This window comes from Saccharomyces eubayanus, chromosome XI, assembly GCF_001298625.1.
Source record: "Saccharomyces eubayanus strain FM1318 chromosome XI, whole genome shotgun sequence".
NCBI classification, from domain to species: Eukaryota; Fungi; Ascomycota; class Saccharomycetes; order Saccharomycetales; family Saccharomycetaceae; genus Saccharomyces; species Saccharomyces eubayanus.
The window spans coordinates 375,604-391,515 of NC_030970.1; the positions used below are offsets into that span (position 1 = coordinate 375,604).

General features: G+C 40.9%; 11 protein-coding genes across 11 annotated transcripts; 3 read left to right on the forward strand and 8 right to left on the reverse strand.

Moving 5' to 3' along the window:
- Positions 1-151: 151 nt before the first annotated feature.
- Positions 152-766, reverse strand: URA6 (bifunctional uridylate/adenylate kinase; the record flags this gene model as incomplete). Its single annotated transcript, XM_018366418.1, has 1 exon — positions 152-766. The coding sequence occupies one exon, from the start codon at positions 764-766 to the stop codon at positions 152-154; it is 615 nt and encodes a 204-aa protein (XP_018221010.1).
- Positions 767-771: 5 nt separating this feature from the next.
- MIN9 (Min9p) lies at positions 772-1,002 on the reverse strand (the record flags this gene model as incomplete). Its single annotated transcript, XM_018366419.1, has 1 exon — positions 772-1,002. One exon carries the CDS (start codon positions 1,000-1,002, stop codon positions 772-774), a length of 231 nt encoding a protein of 76 aa, XP_018221011.1.
- A 318-nt stretch (positions 1,003-1,320) lies between these two features.
- On the forward strand, positions 1,321-2,145 carry SKA1 (Ska1p; the record flags this gene model as incomplete). Its single annotated transcript, XM_018366420.1, has 1 exon — positions 1,321-2,145. One exon carries the CDS (start codon positions 1,321-1,323, stop codon positions 2,143-2,145), a length of 825 nt encoding a protein of 274 aa, XP_018221012.1.
- Positions 2,146-2,292: 147 nt separating this feature from the next.
- Positions 2,293-4,734, reverse strand: CDC16 (anaphase promoting complex subunit CDC16; the record flags this gene model as incomplete). Its single annotated transcript, XM_018366421.1, has 1 exon — positions 2,293-4,734. The coding sequence occupies one exon, from the start codon at positions 4,732-4,734 to the stop codon at positions 2,293-2,295; it is 2,442 nt and encodes an 813-aa protein (XP_018221013.1).
- A 143-nt stretch (positions 4,735-4,877) lies between these two features.
- MAK11 (Mak11p) lies at positions 4,878-6,125 on the reverse strand (the record flags this gene model as incomplete). The annotated part of the gene is made up of 1 exon (XM_018366422.1): positions 4,878-6,125. The coding sequence occupies one exon, from the start codon at positions 6,123-6,125 to the stop codon at positions 4,878-4,880; it is 1,248 nt and encodes a 415-aa protein (XP_018221014.1).
- Positions 6,126-6,414: 289 nt separating this feature from the next.
- On the reverse strand, positions 6,415-9,627 carry SPT23 (Spt23p; the record flags this gene model as incomplete). The annotated part of the gene is made up of 1 exon (XM_018366423.1): positions 6,415-9,627. One exon carries the CDS (start codon positions 9,625-9,627, stop codon positions 6,415-6,417), a length of 3,213 nt encoding a protein of 1,070 aa, XP_018221015.1.
- A 486-nt stretch (positions 9,628-10,113) lies between these two features.
- RAM2 (bifunctional protein farnesyltransferase/protein geranylgeranyltransferase) lies at positions 10,114-11,064 on the forward strand (the record flags this gene model as incomplete). Its single annotated transcript, XM_018366424.1, has 1 exon — positions 10,114-11,064. The coding sequence occupies one exon, from the start codon at positions 10,114-10,116 to the stop codon at positions 11,062-11,064; it is 951 nt and encodes a 316-aa protein (XP_018221016.1).
- An 83-nt stretch (positions 11,065-11,147) lies between these two features.
- MCO12 (Mco12p) lies at positions 11,148-11,447 on the reverse strand (the record flags this gene model as incomplete). Its single annotated transcript, XM_018366425.1, has 1 exon — positions 11,148-11,447. One exon carries the CDS (start codon positions 11,445-11,447, stop codon positions 11,148-11,150), a length of 300 nt encoding a protein of 99 aa, XP_018221017.1.
- Positions 11,448-11,670: 223 nt separating this feature from the next.
- SWD2 (WD-repeat containing protein SWD2) lies at positions 11,671-12,660 on the forward strand (the record flags this gene model as incomplete). The annotated part of the gene is made up of 1 exon (XM_018366426.1): positions 11,671-12,660. One exon carries the CDS (start codon positions 11,671-11,673, stop codon positions 12,658-12,660), a length of 990 nt encoding a protein of 329 aa, XP_018221018.1.
- An 85-nt stretch (positions 12,661-12,745) lies between these two features.
- HCS1 (ATP-dependent 5'-3' DNA helicase HCS1) lies at positions 12,746-14,797 on the reverse strand (the record flags this gene model as incomplete). Its single annotated transcript, XM_018366427.1, has 1 exon — positions 12,746-14,797. One exon carries the CDS (start codon positions 14,795-14,797, stop codon positions 12,746-12,748), a length of 2,052 nt encoding a protein of 683 aa, XP_018221019.1.
- Positions 14,798-15,033: 236 nt separating this feature from the next.
- On the reverse strand, positions 15,034-15,558 carry ATP7 (F1F0 ATP synthase subunit d; the record flags this gene model as incomplete). Its single annotated transcript, XM_018366428.1, has 1 exon — positions 15,034-15,558. One exon carries the CDS (start codon positions 15,556-15,558, stop codon positions 15,034-15,036), a length of 525 nt encoding a protein of 174 aa, XP_018221020.1.
- Positions 15,559-15,912: the final 354 nt, after the last annotated feature.

Genomic DNA, 15,912 nt, shown 5'->3' on the forward strand with positions numbered 1-15,912 from the left:
CATCGACCAGTAATTTAGCAAATTTACAGGGTTACCCTTATTTGTTTTTACGCGAAGTGTAGAAAGTGTATATATATATATACATATATACATATATACGTATATATTATCGTTATTACTTCCTAACCTATACTATATAGTGTGTATTGGTCTATAGTCTATCACGAATGGCGGCTTGAACGTCCTTATAGACGTCGTCGACAGGCTTGTCACAACGAATACGGACGACATTGGATTTGGTTTCGAAGTACTCGATAACGGGCATGCTGGTGTCTTTGAAAGTCTTGAATCTCTTCTTAATGGACTCGATGTTGTCGTCACTTCTGCCACTAGTCTTACCACGTTCCAACAGCCTCTGGAGCATGACGTCTTCGGGACAATCGAAGAACAGGATGAACTTGCTTTCAACGATGTCCCTTTCAAATGAAATAGCTTGGTCCATCTTCCGGGGGAATCCGTCGATCAAGAATTTGTGTCTGTTGTTCTTGACGTTTTYGGAAATGGCGTTACGTAATAGCGCCAGAGTGATCTCCTGAGGAACGATCAGCCCCTCCTTGATGTAGTTTTTGATCAATTCACCGAATTCGGAGCCTTCCCTGTTCTGTTCAGCACGCAACAAGTCGCCTGCTGCTAGGTGGACAAACGAATAATCATTAACCAGTTTTTCACACTGAGTGCCCTTGCCTGCACCGGGTCCTCCTAGAACGAAGACCACAGAGACTTGGTCTGGCGAGAAAGCCGGTGTTGTTTTCGTAGCAGCGGTCATTTATGTTATTCGAGAAATTCAATTGGTTTGGTCTTTTGGTAGTTTATCGAGATCACAGAAGTTATGAATGCTAGAGTTCCTACGAGTATCAACGATTTGCCTCTATTTCTACTCTTGCTTGGACTGCTGGTAGTGCGTACTGTGTTTGCGTTTGCGTTTGCGTTTGCGTTTGCTTTATGGAAGGTTGGTTTTCTTGAAGAATAAAGCCTCACTATGAACCTGTAACGCGGAATCATAATGCAACCATATCAATCAAAATGCCATTGCGTAAGAGAAAGCCAGGAACCATTGCATAACATCATTGTGAAAGCTGAAAAAGTTCTTTAAAACGTGACGAAAAAGAAAAAAAAGACAAACAACCTACAGGGTTAATATCCAATAATGTCAGGGCTAGTTACTGAATCCAAAAATGACATGTAGGGCTGAATGCATCTTGATTAGGGCATATTTCATGCTTTTTGCTGGCTTAATGTGGCATTAATAAGAGTTCTGCACTTGAAGATTGGTATTGGACGCGGGGAAGGGCATATACAAGTCAAGTATTGCGTGCAGTCATGAATCAGGAAGAGTTGCTGGGTTTCCTGCTGAACGATAGTGGTAACAGCCAGAAAAAATGCGTCGCGGATGAGCACGTCTACTCCAATTGGTTGAAGAACGGTAGCGACGATCAAAATGCGTCCCGTGAGAGGTCGCAGGCTGCAGCTGCAGCTGCAGCTGCAGCTGCTCCGGCGCGGAAGGTGCCGGTAGATGCTATGCAAGAGGATGTGGACGAGCTGTTGAGCGGCCTAGAAGGTATCATCGGAAGCGCAGACGCTCTCAGTTCGAAGACTAAGTCAAAGGGCAAAACTAAAAAGGCTAGATCAAAACCTAAGAAGGAGAACGTGCAGGTCGACAAACAGTCTATGCTGTTCGAGACCGAAGATGCTGGCGAGGAGAGCACCCAAGACGCCAAAGAGCCGTCTGTGTCGCCAGATCTCGAGCGCTCAAAGAGGAAAGAGAAAGGAAGGAAAAACGCCAAGGAGCTGTCGTACGATGAACTGAAAGATAAGCTAGAGATCACCACCCGCAAATCACGTCTCGAGTGCAAAGATTTGAAGAAAAAATTGAATAGGCTGGAAAGGAGAAACGTCGAACTTGAGCAACGCCTGGAAGAGTTGGCAATTGAAAATCAGACCCTGATACAGATTAACAAAAGGCTCTCAAAAGATGCGGACCATGACGAAGAGGCTTCGAAGGACCAGAAAAGCAAGGAAAAGGACCGGAAAAGAAGGGAAAAAAGAACAGCAAGAAGGAAAGAGGAAAGGAAACGAGAAAAGCACATAATACCGGAAGCAATTCCTTCATCAACCGATACGGATGGACAACCTATAGAATTCTGAATGTGTCTTGGTGACACGACGAGCCGGGGGCTCTAAGAGGAAAACCGCAGTGGCGTGGTGTCACTTTCTTTCTTTTTTATTATTAGATGAATATATACATTATTTGTATTAGCATTTGTTTTTCTTCTTCTTCTACCCCACTACACCTTACTCTAACTCCATATCAGCGTCAAAATCATCATCACCATTATCATTACTGCCATTTTTACTGTCGTGCACTCCCGCTTTGAGAAACTCATTGTTCTGATCAAAAAGCTCCTTTTGGGTCCTCAACCTCTTGGCCATATTAACAGGATCATATGCCAACGAAGACCTTTTCTTGTTGACTAAAGTCTTGTTTTTGTTTGCTTGATCCATTAGATTCGACTTGTCAAGCAGCGGATGACTGGAGTCCAGCGATAACGTAACGTTTAATTCTAGGGCGTTTTTCAGTAATGTCGTCGCAGATACATTATTAGGCTTCAGATATAATGACTTGTGCAGATGGTCAATAGCCTTCTGCAATTTTTTGGTCTTTAAATACAGATAACCTAGTGAACAATGGATTTCTGAGTTTTTGTCATTTTTTTCTAGGACACATTTAAAGCATTTGATGGCAATCTCGTTTTCATTCAACTTTCTATAAGTGTGGCCTAAATTTAATTGAATCGATATTGTCGTTCTCGAACCTGGATCTAAATCTTTCACCACTTCCAACGCCTTCTTTAAGTATTTCTTGGCTTTAACGAATTCGTTTTTTTTGAAATACATCACACCCATTTCATTTAAAACTAAGGGATCATTGGGGCAGATGTCGTATGCCAGGACGAAATATGATTCTGCCAAGTTCAATGAATTCATGGCCATAAACTGCATTCCGAGAAACAATTTTGGCAGGTGCATCCCGGGGAAAAATCTTGACGCTGTAGAATATGCTGTCAACGCTTGGTCTTGTTCACCTTCCAGGGCATATGTATGTGCAAATCCTAGCCATGCAGCTGCAAAGCTCGGGTCTAGTATCGAGGATTTAGAATAGTATTTTTGAGCTTCGCTAATTCTGTCTAGGCTCATATAATATGTGGCAACGCTGAACCAAGTAATCGCAGATTTAGGGAAATTCTCTGCTAAACGATGTGATAAAAGAAAAAGCTTATTTTTATTGGACAGTTCATACAAGCATCCGATATACGTTGGCAGAATGTTCGTGTTGAATTCATCATTTTCCAAAACAGCTTCGCATAACTCTAAGCACTCGTTGAATTTGCATTGCGTGTAAAGAATATCTACTCTGCTTCTTATTACGTCTACATTATCACCCAACTTGTATTCCTCTGTTAGAATCTCATTGGACCTCGTTATCTCATCTGTATTGATGTATTTGGACAAGTTGATTTTATAAAGGTTTTTCATAATTTCTCTGTCCTCGCCAAACTCTTTGAAATCTAAAGAATGGAACAGGTCCCATTCCTCTTGTGGAGTTAGTAGATTTTTTGAAAGGAGCATTTCAAAAGCTTCAAAATTCTTTATGTCCACCAAGATGGCTTCACGAAACGCCTCCTTTGCCTTGTTGAAATTATTTTGCGCAAAATATATTTTCCCTCTCAAAAAACACAATGATGATTCCATTTTTATTCCCCCATCGGTAGGTTGTGACGTGCTACTATTAGTCCCGTTATTGCTCGTGACGTTTGCAGCTGCAAATGTTGGATCCTCACTGAATGGGTTGTACTCGCCTATGACATCGAGAGCGTCATCATATTTTTGTAACTTCACAAAAGAAAGTCCTAATAAGTATCGGCATAAAATATTAATGCTATCCAAATTGTTTCTGGTAATAAGTTCCACAGCTCTTACGTACTGGTTATTGTTATAGTATACCTGACCCAGCCAAAAGGCGTCATCAGGATCATTCGATATGGTGTATACTTTATCAGCAATGTATTCTGCCGTCCTGTACATATGTTGCATCAATGCGTCAAACCTCCAAAGTCTCAGTCTCTCTATAGCTGACAATTCAGAAACATCTAATTGAGTCGCCGTAGTTGTTGTCGTCAATGTAGTTGTCGTCAGAGGCCCATTATTTTCTAGTTTACTCTCTCGATCATTATTAGTATTCACAGTCGTATTACCATTGTTGTCGTCACCATCATCAAGCGTGCCATCAATCGAATCTTTGTATTCCCGCTGCAGGCTCACTTTTCTCAATGTGGACGGTATAGTAGAACCAAACATGCTATTCTTAGACATGGAAGCCAATAAGTTGTTGTCGTTTGCATTATTGCCGGCAGCAGAACCGGAATTGATCGATGGCTGGTGCGGGGTCATGATATTTGCCTGTAGCTTTTGTATCAAAGGGCTATTGGCCAACGATTGGTAAGGACTGGTTGTCGTATTGGTTCTGTTCCAGGGTTGAGAATGATCATTTTGAGTATCATTTGCTAAATTCTGTTGTGTCCTTGCTGCAGATACGTTAGAAACAAAGGGTGAGGCCGCCAGAGTAGAATTATGCTGTGAGTGCTGTTCCGTGGGGGACATGGGATTTCTCATAGCTGGTGTTTTCAATGATTTTGCACCACTGTGGCACACTTGGCGACTATAACTTATCCTCATCAGCTATAATGTATAGCCTTTCCACAAATAATAGAAACAATCGAGCCACAAATCGTCTTATACGATTATGTATATCTTGAATTGTATTATATCTTAAACTAATAGTCTACATTAATGGTGTTGTATGCGTGTATACAGGGTGCTTATTCTAATTCTACAGAGACTTTGCTCTTCTTCGGTTCCTTCCTTTTCTTCTTGTTAAGCTTCTTCTTCTCACCAAACATAATTTTCTTCAATTCTTCAGTATCACTTTCTACTTCACTTTGCTCACCTAGCTCGGCTGTTTCAGCATCTCTTTTCTTCATCATGCTGTACTTTTCAATGCTTTCGTCGCATAGTGTTAGACAGTTCAATCTTTCACCGCAGTCGTAGACTGCTACTTGCTCTTTTGTAGACATATCCCAAACAACAATCTTACCGTCAGAACCGATGGTTACTAAGTAGGTACCGAATTCATTTGTATAGAATTTAAAGTCTTTGACACGGTTTGTGTGGCCTAATAATGAAAAAGCAGGTTCGATCTTCTTCTTGTCATCTTCACTTTCGTCTCCGTCTTCTGTTTCTTCCTCCTTTTCGAATAATTGTTCACAAGGGTAGAAATGAACATTACCATCACTAACACCAACAGAAAGGTATTCCTTATTATCGAATGGCAGAATGTGTGTCTCAAGATGCATGATAGTCTTTCTATCGAAAAGTATTTCTTTGTACACTTTGGCGGATCCTGTTTCATAAATAAGAACTCTGTCTCTTAAACCTACAGCGAAGTAATCACCTTTAGCACCTAACCATCTAACGAAGGACCCATTTGTGTTATATTTTCTTAGTTTTAGTACAGCAGCGTTCCTTAGAGTCATGAGGTTCCAGAGACGTATAGAATGGTCATCACTAACGCTAATGGCGATTCTATTGGTARGATGGATGTCCACATCATTAATCCTGGCCGTATGGCCCTTCAACGATCCCACAGTTTCCCAATCCTTAACTCTCCAAACCATGATCTTGTGGTCCTCAGATGCCGATAATAACCATTTGCTGTTCTTGCTACCCTTTGCAATGGCAGGATCTTCACTAGAAGAAGCTGGATGCGAAAATTGCAACGCAGTAATAGAACCCTGATGGCTCAACAACGTACCCAATTCCTTTCTCTTCTGTAGATCGTAAATCCTGATGTGTTCGTCATTCGATCCAGAGACCAGATATCTCCTGGAAACAGCCAAACATTTGATACTTAAAGAATGAGCTTGGAAATGGAATATCGGCATAAAATGAGGTGTCTTGGCCACATCGTTTTCCTTTTGCGCCGGAATATCTAGGGATAAACATAAGATATTGTGTTCATACGAGCCTACAATAATACGAAACTGGTTCTTCCCTTCAATGCTACTCATTTTGCACACGATCAATGTTGTTTAATGTGATTTTGTTCTTCTTGTAAGTTCGAGATGAGGTGGGATGAGTTTTCAGTTTTTCTTTATAGCTGAAAATTTTTCGGCCTTGATTTCTAAAATAATACGAGCAAAGCAAAAAAGCAAGGCGAAAAATATAAAATATAGTGAATCATAACATAAAGGAAAATAATTAAATGCAAAGTAATAAAATGAATCTATATAGTTTTGAAAGTTACGTAGCTAAAAGGAAAAGGGTTTTTTCTTCTTTTTTTTTTTTTTGTTTGTTAGTTCAACTGGCTCGCATGTCATTTAGAATGTTATTGTTTTGAAAGTTCGATAATTTCATTTTGAAAGAGGCTTTCATTCTTTCATTGCCTAATAAAATGTTTGCTAATCCGATTCTCAAGTATTCCTGGACGACTTTAGACAGGTTGTGGAACATGTCGTCATCTTTCCCTAAGTTTGACAGTGTAAAACATAATAATAATACCAAAGTCAATGGGATCCAAAAAAATAGCAGCATTTTATCATTCTGGAAATTTTGCTTCTTGGAGAAGATTGAATTAAATCCAATTTGTAAAGCTTCCAACTCATCTTCTTCAGAAGAGGTTTGGGAATCATCCATGCTCTCTTGAATGGTGTTGTCGTGTAGCCCGATTTCGACAGACTTACTACCAAGTTCCCAATTTTTGGATTTTTTAGGGAAGAGATCTTCATACTTGGGTAGTTCGTCATTTAGACGAGTCAGCATCCTGTTCCATAAAGACCCGTCGTTTTCTGTGTTAGTTTCCGTGGTTTGTCGTTGTTGATTTTGTTTGAATGAGGCGTCCTTGATTTTATGGGTATTGAAAAACTCTAGGGCAATTTCATCTGAAGAGGATTCGCAGTCACTTACGTCATATCCCGAATCTAAATCCATGTCTGCAAATGACGCATCATTATTGAAACCGGATAGATGAGAAATGGAAACAGCAGAGTTGACTGGTGGATGCTCCCTTTTTTGTTGAGCATGACTATCAGCATCATCATCAAATAAACTAGAATTGAAACTAGACTGAGATGAATTCCTTTCGAATGGTTCATTTTTAGAGTTCGTTGTGGTATTCGGGGTCAATCTGGTTAAGATACTGTCAAACAAACTAGTTTCATAATCAGAGTATTTTACTTTATTGACAGTGTAATTCATCAAAAAGAATTGTTTGGCAATAAAGCCGTTTTTTGTTTTCTTCATGATATCCACGTTACATTCCAATAGTAGTCTTACAATTCTCAAATCCCCATTAATACAAGCCATATGTAACGGAGTAAAACCAAAAATATCTTGATCATTTAAGCGCGAACCATATTTGACCAATAATGAGACAAGGCTATAGTAGTTATTAAATGCCGCTAAATGTAGTAAAGTTCTACCTCTAACATCACACATGGAAAGATTAATGGAAATGTTGTTATTTTGTTTGAAGGACTTAATAACTTCAATGATCAGTTGTTCATCATTGATGTCCACCATCATACTCGAGTACGAATTTGGCGAAATATTTTGAGCATCAGATCTTGTGTCATTGCTGGATGACGGCGAATCACTACCGACAATTCTTTTAGCAATACTTCTTGCATCTTCTAGTTTACCGTTCATTTTCAATCCAACGATCTGCAAAGCCAATTCAATTAGTTGTCTGTCAGTGTCATCAACATAAGTGAAAATAGCTTTACCGCCGGTGTATTTATTCGATTGTAATATATCGTTGCCGCTATTACAAGTAGAAATACTACTGTTGCTATTGTTTCTCATGGATGCTTCACTCGGGTCGAGGATAGTTACCAATACAGGTCCCGGTTTCGACGATGGTGGTAAGTAAGTTACCATTGTAGATTCGTTCCAGCATTGGCTAGAAAGTGCTATGTTTTCGCCAAATTTGATGATTAGGCCTTGCTTGAACTTCGAACCTAGTAGAGTAACCTCAATACCTCCATTAATAGACCCTTGTGCGGGGATGACACGTTGAATGGAGGGGTTGTTATTGAGGCCCATGGGAATAGTGCCGTGGTTCGAAATGTGAGTAGATGAATCGGTAAAATTTTGAGAAAGACGTGCAAATGAGTTTGGAGCGGACGAAAAGGGTTCCTTTATTGAATGCTGTCTCTTGCCTGTATTTCTTGTGGAAGTGGTACTGAAATCACTGGTGAGCGTGGTAAGCGCGGGATTTGACGAGTTATTGAAGCCTGCGGAAGACCAGGAATCCAATGAACGGTGAAAATTGGAGTCTTTGTTGTTTGAAAAATGAATATCTGAAAATGAATGGTTGCTGTCTTCACTAGAAGACTTTGGAGATGGGAAATGTCTGTTATTGTTGGTCGTTGAGGTATTGGTATTAATATTATTGTTATTATTAAGCATGCAATTTGTGGAAATGATAAATTCCTTATTATTCGAAGGAATGGGGAAATCTGGTGGGAAATTTACGTCGCTTTGGGGAGATGAAAACGACCTATTGTCGTTTGTCATGGGCGATATTTGAGCATTGCTGGTGCTTATTGGGGTAGTGACGTTGCCGGCATTCTTTTTGTCCATGATCATAATGGGCTCAGTTATGGTCTTGGCCATGATATCGCCATTATGATCTTTCAAGAGGAACAAAATCACAAATCCGTTAGTGGCCTTATGGTGCCTGCAATAGCAGACGATTCGGGTTGGTAAATCGAAATCAACGGCACTGGCGTCATCGCTCGAGCCGTTATTATTGATGATGAATATCTGTTTACTGTTGAATATGATTGCTCTTTTATTTTCGTTACTTTGCCAGATGGAATTGTCATTCAACCCGGACTTTCTTCTCGAAGCTCTTCTTTTTTCTCTGTTGATGCATCTGTTGCAAACATAGGTCTGTTTGAAGTTGTTGTTACTGCTGTTGGATGCAGACAAGAGGAAAGCGTCCAAGAAGAGGGTCCTTTCGTTGATGTCCTTGTTGGGTATGGTCAAATTGGTCGGATCGTCCGAGTGGATAAAAAACTTGTCCTTTGCAATACAATCGGAGGGTAGATGAATAAAGTAGTTCTTTCTTTCATGTGCATTTCTGATGCGAAACCCCAGCTTCATTTGGGTCTCCACTCTAGAGACCTTGGGCAACCCGATGATTTCCAATGCCAATGGCAGCGACTGTGGATTAATATTGATGAAATCCAGCGGGTTGGCGTATGGCGTCCTCAGCGGTAGTCTTCTACCAAACTGGATGTGCCGATCGAGTAAGCCCTGCAAGGAAGGGACGTCATCCCTTAGTTCCCGATCTACTTCCTTTATCGGTACAGGGGTGTGAGCAGCAGTCATTTCGTCCGGATTGATGGACAGTAGGGCAGGATCTTGCAGAGACGACCCAGGATTTAGCAGTGCGATATCCAACAGCTCTGACTCTAACAGATCCAGGTCTTGGGCCCCATCGTTGTGCTGTGTGTTGTTGTTGTAGCTGTGAACCAGCGAGGAAACGTTTCCAGTGCCACTCATCATGTCTGTGAGTGTCCTAATAGTGCAACGTGGTGTTGAGAGACTCAGAACAGTGTGGCGTGGTGGCTTGAATATGGTTTTGCTGACCTCTTTTAACTCTTGCCATACTCTTGCTAGGTGGTTGCTCCTTGCCGTTAAAAATTGAACGAAAAAGCAGGAAAACAGCAACGTCACCTCGCACGAGCTGCAAAAAGAGCAACTATAGCAGACATATCCGATAATGCCATGCCCTGTGGGTCTCCACAAGGCTCTGGAACCATCCCTACAGTGCCCATGGACGTATTAGAGGCATGCAGGCCAGCCTCCCTTGGTGCGGGAGGGTCCACCAGTGCTCGCGCCACGTTTCGATGGGTCTCATGATGAAACGCATCGAGCCAGTTTCGCCTTAGACCTTTGTCAATTTGGTTCTTAACAATTGGTGCTCTCTTACTCCAGTGCCAGTACACTGTKATATACATCAAGTCCTGTTGCACCGTAACATAATCGACAATGCAAGAGTACGACTATTCAGACATCACGCCGTTGCCCATCCAGACAGGCCTGCAGGATGAACTGTGCCAGATCATGTACACAGATGAGTACAAGCAGTTGATGGGGCTGGCAAGGGCCATGCTCAGCGCCAACGAACTGTCTCCAAGGGCCCTACAGTTGACGTCTCGGATCATCGATGTCGCGCCAGCTTTCTACACCATGTGGAACTACAGATTCAACATCATCAGGCATAACGTGGCCGGATGCGACGACGCCGTCTCGTACTTAAACAAAGAGCTGGACTGGTTGGACGAGGTCACTTTGAACAACCCAAAGAACTACCAGATATGGTCTTATAGACAGTCTCTTCTAAAATTGCATCCCTCTCCCTCTTTCAAAAGAGAACTGCCAGTTTTAAAGCTCATGATCGATGACGACTCCAAGAACTACCACGTTTGGTCGTACAGGAAGTGGTGCTGTCTGTTCTTCAGCGATTTCCAACACGAACTTGCGTACACCAACGATCTCATCGATGCAGACATCTACAACAACAGCGCATGGACTCACAGAATGTTCTACTGGACGAATGCCAAAGGCGTGGCCTCAGAAGTGGAGCTGGCTGACGAGCTGCAATTCGTCTTGGACAAGATACAACTGGTCCCACAGAACATCAGTTCGTGGACGTATTTGCGCGGGTTCCAAGAACTCGCCCATGATGCTGGTCAATGGAACGACAAATTGGTCCAGTTCGCCACATCGTTCATTGCGAACGTTTTCTCACTGCCGGTCAATTCACCACAGGATCTACCCGAAATTGAGTCCTCGTATGCTCTGGAGTTCTTGGCACACCGTTGGAGCGTGGACTCATCGACTCGAGAGAACGCCATAAGAGCCTACAACTTGCTTGCAACTAAGTACGATCCCATCAGGAAGAACTTGTGGCAACATAAGCTAAAAAATCTGAACTGAATGTATGCAGTAATTTATGTACGAATGAATATATATATTTATATACGTGTGTGTGTATGTGTGAGTGTGTGTGTACACGACCTTTAATCTAACTCCACGAACCTACTGCCAGACTGGGGCTGATCTCTTCCCCTTCGTTTTATGCCATTGTCATTGATACGTCCAAATCCGTCCTCGTTCAACTGCTTTCTGAAAAGACTAGAACCTTTTACCATTTTTAGCGTCCTTGAATAACACATCTCCCCCCAGGACATATATTTATGTATCCACCCGCCCAGCTGATAGTGGTTGTAAAAGAATATCATTCCGGTCTCTCTTCTTATTGCCGATAGAAGCATCGCCACCAACGTTCCTTCGAGCACCCATCTTATCATTCCTAACATTTTTACCGCGTTCCTCTTTGATCTAGGCTTTTCCTTTACTTCTCTTGGTTTCTCCTGGTTATCACTATTCCTTATTTGGATACCTTTTTTTATTTATTTTGTTATTTTTGTAGTTAACTATTGCAAGCATTAGAAAAGAGGAAAAAGAGAAAATAAATAGAGTGAAATATCTATCGAGCTAAACATAAGCGAATACGTCGCATCCCTCCCCACACAACCAATAATGACTACCATGCCGATTAGCAAACCCAATTTGCTAAAATTCAAACACGTCAAGAGCTTCCAACCACAAGAAAAGGACTACGGTCCGGTTACTTCATTGAATTTCGATGATAATGGCCAGTTTTTACTGACTTCATCCTCCAACGATACAATGCAGCTATACAGTGCCACAAATTGCAAATTCCTGGATACAATTGCCTCCAAGAAATACGGCTGCCATTCTGCTATTTTTACACACGCCCAGAACGAATGTATCTATTCATCCACAATGAAGAATTTTGATATTAAATATCTTAATCTAGAGACAAATCAATATTTGAGATATTTTTCCGGCCACGGTGCCCTAGTGAATGATTTGAAGATGAACCCAATCAACGATACTTTCCTGTCGTCATCATATGATGAATCTGTAAGACTTTGGGACTTGAAAATTTCGAAACCACAAGTCATTATACCAAGTCTCGTACCAAATTGCATTGCATATGACCCAAGTGGTCTCGTCTTTGCATTGGGGAACCCAGAGAATTTTGAGATTGGCCTGTACAATTTGAAAAAAGTCCAAGAGGGACCGTTTTTGATAATCAAGATCAGTGATTCAACTTTTAATCAATGGAACAAACTAGAGTTCTCCAACAACGGAAAATATTTACTCGTCGGGTCCTCAATGGGTAAGCACTTAATCTTTGATGCATTCACTGGCCAACAATTATTCGAACTAATAGGAACAAAGGCCTTCCCCATGAGAGAGTTTCTGGATTCCGGATCAGCTTGCTTTACCCCAGACGGTGAATTTGTTCTCGGGACAGACTACGAAGGCAAGATTGCCATCTGGAACCATTCTGACTCGATCAGTAACAAAACTTTAAAACCACAAGGGTTCATACCCTGTGTTTCCCATGAGACTTGCCCCAGGTCAATTGCATTCAACCCCAAATACTCCATGTTCGTTACCGCGGATGAAACAGTGGATTTTTACGTTTATGACGAATGATTATTCCACTGAAAAAGGCCTGAAAAAACGAAAGAATCTTTCGTGCCGTTGTATAACTATGTATATTATATACACTATATATGCTTTATAAATAATCATCAATGTTAGGGTATCTTACGTCAGCGTTTTCTTCACACCATTCCGACCAGTTCTTTAAATATTTGTTACCACATCTTTGTAGCGCTTCCATGTTGCCCACGACAACCAATTGTCTCCTGGGTCTTGTCATGGCGACGTTTAGTCTTCTTTCTTCCTTCAAGAAACCAACCTCAAATTTTTCGTTGCTACGGACTAAACTTAGGATAATAACGTCCTTTTCACGGCCTTGGAATCCGTCCACTGTAGATATTTCAATATCGGTTAATTTCAGTTCATCATGAATCTGTTTTTTTAAATGTGAAACCTGTGCATTGTATGGTGAAATAACACCGATGGAATCTTGTGGGACGTTTAAAGATCTCAAATTTTCAATATGCTCCTTCACAATAGAAATTTCACCTTCATTATACTTGGACCCGAGAATGGTCGCGTCGTCTGCAGTTTCGGGGAACTCATCACCTTGAGTGTCATACCAAATGAGGGGAAATTTCGTGTCAACGTCATTATCATCATCGGATGGAGTAGCGTCAACGATGGGTAAATCTATTAAAAGTCGGTTTGCCACGGTTTCATCGGCTAATAACTGGCCGTGATACATTGACCGTGATGGGAATTCCATGATATTTTTATTCATTCTGTACTGAACGTTTAGAAATTTGACCATTTCCCTCTTAGGAAAAAGCTTGATTAATCTATCAAACAGTGTGGTTTCTAAATTGTGAATAACTTTTCGGTCGTCTTCAGTTTTGATTGTGGGCGGTAATTGTTTATTATCACCAGCAAGAATTAACTTGTGAAATTGGTTTTGGTGGGCAATTAGTGGAATCCAGCACTGTGGCTCCATGGCTTGTGACACTTCGTCGATGATTAATGTATCGAAAAGTTTGAAGTTTGGGTCATCTCTATAAAGGGAGCACAGCTCCCTCGATGATGAGCCATGTAAAGTGGTAACCACTATCCTAGATTGGATAATCAAATCTTTGATAGTCTTGAATTCTCTTTTTTTCAAATCTTTGCGTAGTAATTTGATTTCATTCCAATTGTCCTTACGCTGTTTATAGTTCTTCAGTTTTTTATTTTCTTGAATCAAGTTATCAATCTCTTGAGAAATATCCTTTACAATAGAGTTCTGCTTACTGAGTATATCGAGAGAATGTCTTTTATTGGAATCTAATAACCTTGCAGGATGACCAATTCTTAGTAGTAAGTTATTAGAAACAAGAGGTGTTAATCTTTCCAGAATAGTATCCACGGAAATATTGGAAGGTCCACAGATCAGGATTCTCTTTTCGGGATATTTGATTAACAGTTGTTGAATCAATTCAACCAAGGTAAACGTTTTACCCGTGCCGGGAGGACCGTGTATGATGGTCAAGTCATTGTCGATGGCAAAATTGATGGCAGTTTTCTGAGAATCATTCAAATTCGGGTTTATGAAATCCTTTACATTTTGGACTTGGCTAGAGCTAGGAATAAAAGGACGCTCATTCACTAAATACTGCACAATTTTGTCTTGTACTGGTGAACTGAACTCAGATAGCTTTCGCATAGTAGATTCCATTCTCTTATACGTGATTGTATTAGTGGTCTTCAAAATGTAAAGTTTGCTATAGGAGTAGAACGTGGTGGCAACGACTTCTTGAGACTCTTCCAAAGCTATGGTGATTTGGGTGTCATTCATTTTGTAAATGACACCTGAACATTCCGCTTGGTCCTCACTGGAGTCTTCAGTTGCCTTTTTGGCCTTGGCCTTTGTCTTGGTCTTGGTCTTGGCGGGTCGTATCAGAACAATGTCGCCTATCTTGATGTCGCCTCTTCTGATTTTGTCATTGATTTCTAAGTTGGGCCCTAGTTCCATGTACAGTTTACCAATAAGGCCAGACCTTATGTTTTCTAGATGTATATTATTTATTGCCAGGCCGTTTTGCACCAATTGTTGAATAGACAGCGTTGTCAACAGTCGAGAAGTTATTTGAATGTCTTGTTCGCGTTCATGGTTGATACTCGATAAGAATGTGGATGCCAATTCCTTGTTCATTTTTTTCTGCTTTGGTTTTCGTACTTGCTAAATTGTCCTCATACCTACGTATGCATCATTATTTTTCACTCTGCGTGTTCTAGAATATTTAGAGGAAAAGCACAAACACATGTACTTATATATTTATACATATAAAAATATGGCAGTAAGAATGTTTAATTATATTATTTGCTCGTTATATAAAGTGATGAAGGGAAAGATAGAATATAGTGTATTATATGTAGAAGTATAAGTATTTACATCACATTCAAACTACCGAATTTCTCTTTATAACCAGGAACGTCCCATTTACCCTTCTTGACCATTTCTTCGACCTTCGCATCGATTTCAGGCTTGATCTTTACCAAATCTTCAACAGTTAGTTCATCGAATGGTCTTGCTGATTGAATGTTATCTAAAGTGCTCTTCAAATCCTTCAACTCCTGGGAGACTAGGGATTCGGTTTCCTTGGCGTTGGTCATTGCGTGTTTTTCGAAGGACTCAATCACTTGTAATTGTTTAGAAGCATTGATTTTGACCGGCTGGTACTGTTTCACGTAGGACTCTATTTTGTCGATGACTTGGCTATTTTTCAATACGGATTTATAATGGCCGAAGTCTACCTCGGTGGGTTGACTTTGTAACTCCAATAATTGCCTACGTGCCTCGTCGTTTCTCTTCTTGAAACTGGACAATTGAGTGGCTGTGGACCCTGTTATACGTAAAGAAGAGATGACTTTTGCCCAGTCAAGTTTGTTAGCAGCGGATTTGGCCAAAGACATGATCGAACAGAATACGGATAGATGATGCTACAGCAATTGGGTGTGGTAAGATGTGTTCTTTCACTTCAAACTCTTGCTTGTTTTAGCGCTGTATGTACGTGCACTAATAATAACTAATTTTATAATACCAATATCAACTGTAGTAAAATAGTGCACTTTTTGGTTTTTTGGGGGGTGGAGCCGAGCATCAGGGCCAGTATCCAATCAGATCGAAGAGAAATAAACATACTATTACCCGTACTCACATCATGTGACAACCACGTGACCAGTAATTATCACCCATGCACCGCAACAGAAGGCTGAGTCATCAAGTTTGTCACTGACAACGAGTATCTCGGCGGCAACGGGTGGCAA